The following is a 963-nucleotide window of genomic DNA, read 5'->3' as shown; positions in this document are numbered from 1 at the left end:
GCAGCAGCTGCTGCAGCTCCTGTGCTAGAGTACCCTTGCCGCTGCAGGGGGGCCCCATCAGCAGCACCACCGGTATAGGTAGGGGGGCCCCCCCCCTGCCTCTTGGGGGGCCCCCGCTGTCGCTGGGGGGCCCCCCGTAAGGTCCTCTCCTTCTGTGTGTGCTGCGCGTACTGAGCTAGACATATTTAATCTATGGATTCGTGGCGCTGCTGCTGCTGCTGCTGGTGCTGCTGCTGCTGCTGCTGCTGCTGCTGCCGACGCGGGGAGTGGCCGGGCCCGCAGGAAGCCCAGGAGACTGATGCTGCTGCTCCGGGGGCAGTCTCTGCTGCTGCTGCTGCTGCTGCTGTTGCTGCTACTCTTGCTGCTGCTGCTGCTGCTGCTGAAGAGTATGTGTGCGCCTCGCTGTGGGGTGTAGCTGCTCCTCACCGACCAGCAGTGGCCCCCTATCCCCTGCTGCAGCAGCAGCTGCAGCAGCAGCAGCAGCAGCAGCAGCAGCAGCGGCTGCAGCCGGAACAATTTGATAGGACACTTGATTGTCCCGACGTGCTGTTGCTGTTGCTGCTGCTGCTGCTGCTGCTTCTGTTTTTGCTGCTGCTGCCGGGTGTATAGGCAGCTGCAGCAGCAGCTCATTGTTTATAAGGACCCACACGCAGCCCCGTCTTCTTTTTTATTTATTTTTTTTCTCTCTGCCTTTTCTGCAGCAAATATTCAATAAATTAAAAACAAAAAAAACAAAAAATATATAAATTTATCTACGAGGTGTATATACACCGCAACTCTCTGTTTCTCTCCCCCCCCGCCCCCCCCGCCGCCGCCGTGCTGCTGCTCTGCTGTGCAGCGGGGGGCCCCCCGGGGGCCCCCCGGGGGCCCCCCGGGGGCCCCCTCGGTTCCAGGGGCCCCCCACGGGGCCCCCTCAGGGGGCCCCCAAGGGGCCCCTTCTGCTGCAGCGGGGTGATATTAGTG

General features: G+C 61.7%; 1 protein-coding gene across 1 annotated transcript in view; it reads right to left on the bottom strand.

The window, feature by feature from the left end:
• Positions 1-58, bottom strand: part of EMH_0056740 (adenylate kinase, putative) — a gene marked incomplete at both ends in the record, with an annotated part of 2135 nt that extends 2077 nt beyond the window's left edge. Inside the window, one exon of the mRNA XM_013497390.1 lies at positions 3-58. Coding sequence (XP_013352844.1) covers positions 3-58 — 56 coding nt within the window. The remainder of the gene's footprint in view (positions 1-2) is intronic.
• Between the last annotated feature and the right edge of the window lie 905 nt (positions 59-963).

The sequence above is a fragment of the Eimeria mitis genome, genomic scaffold, assembly GCF_000499745.2.
Source record: "Eimeria mitis Houghton genomic scaffold, Emh_scaff2643, whole genome shotgun sequence".
Taxonomy (NCBI): Eukaryota; Apicomplexa; class Conoidasida; order Eucoccidiorida; family Eimeriidae; genus Eimeria; species Eimeria mitis.
This window is presented reverse-complemented; position numbering and strand designations above follow the sequence as displayed.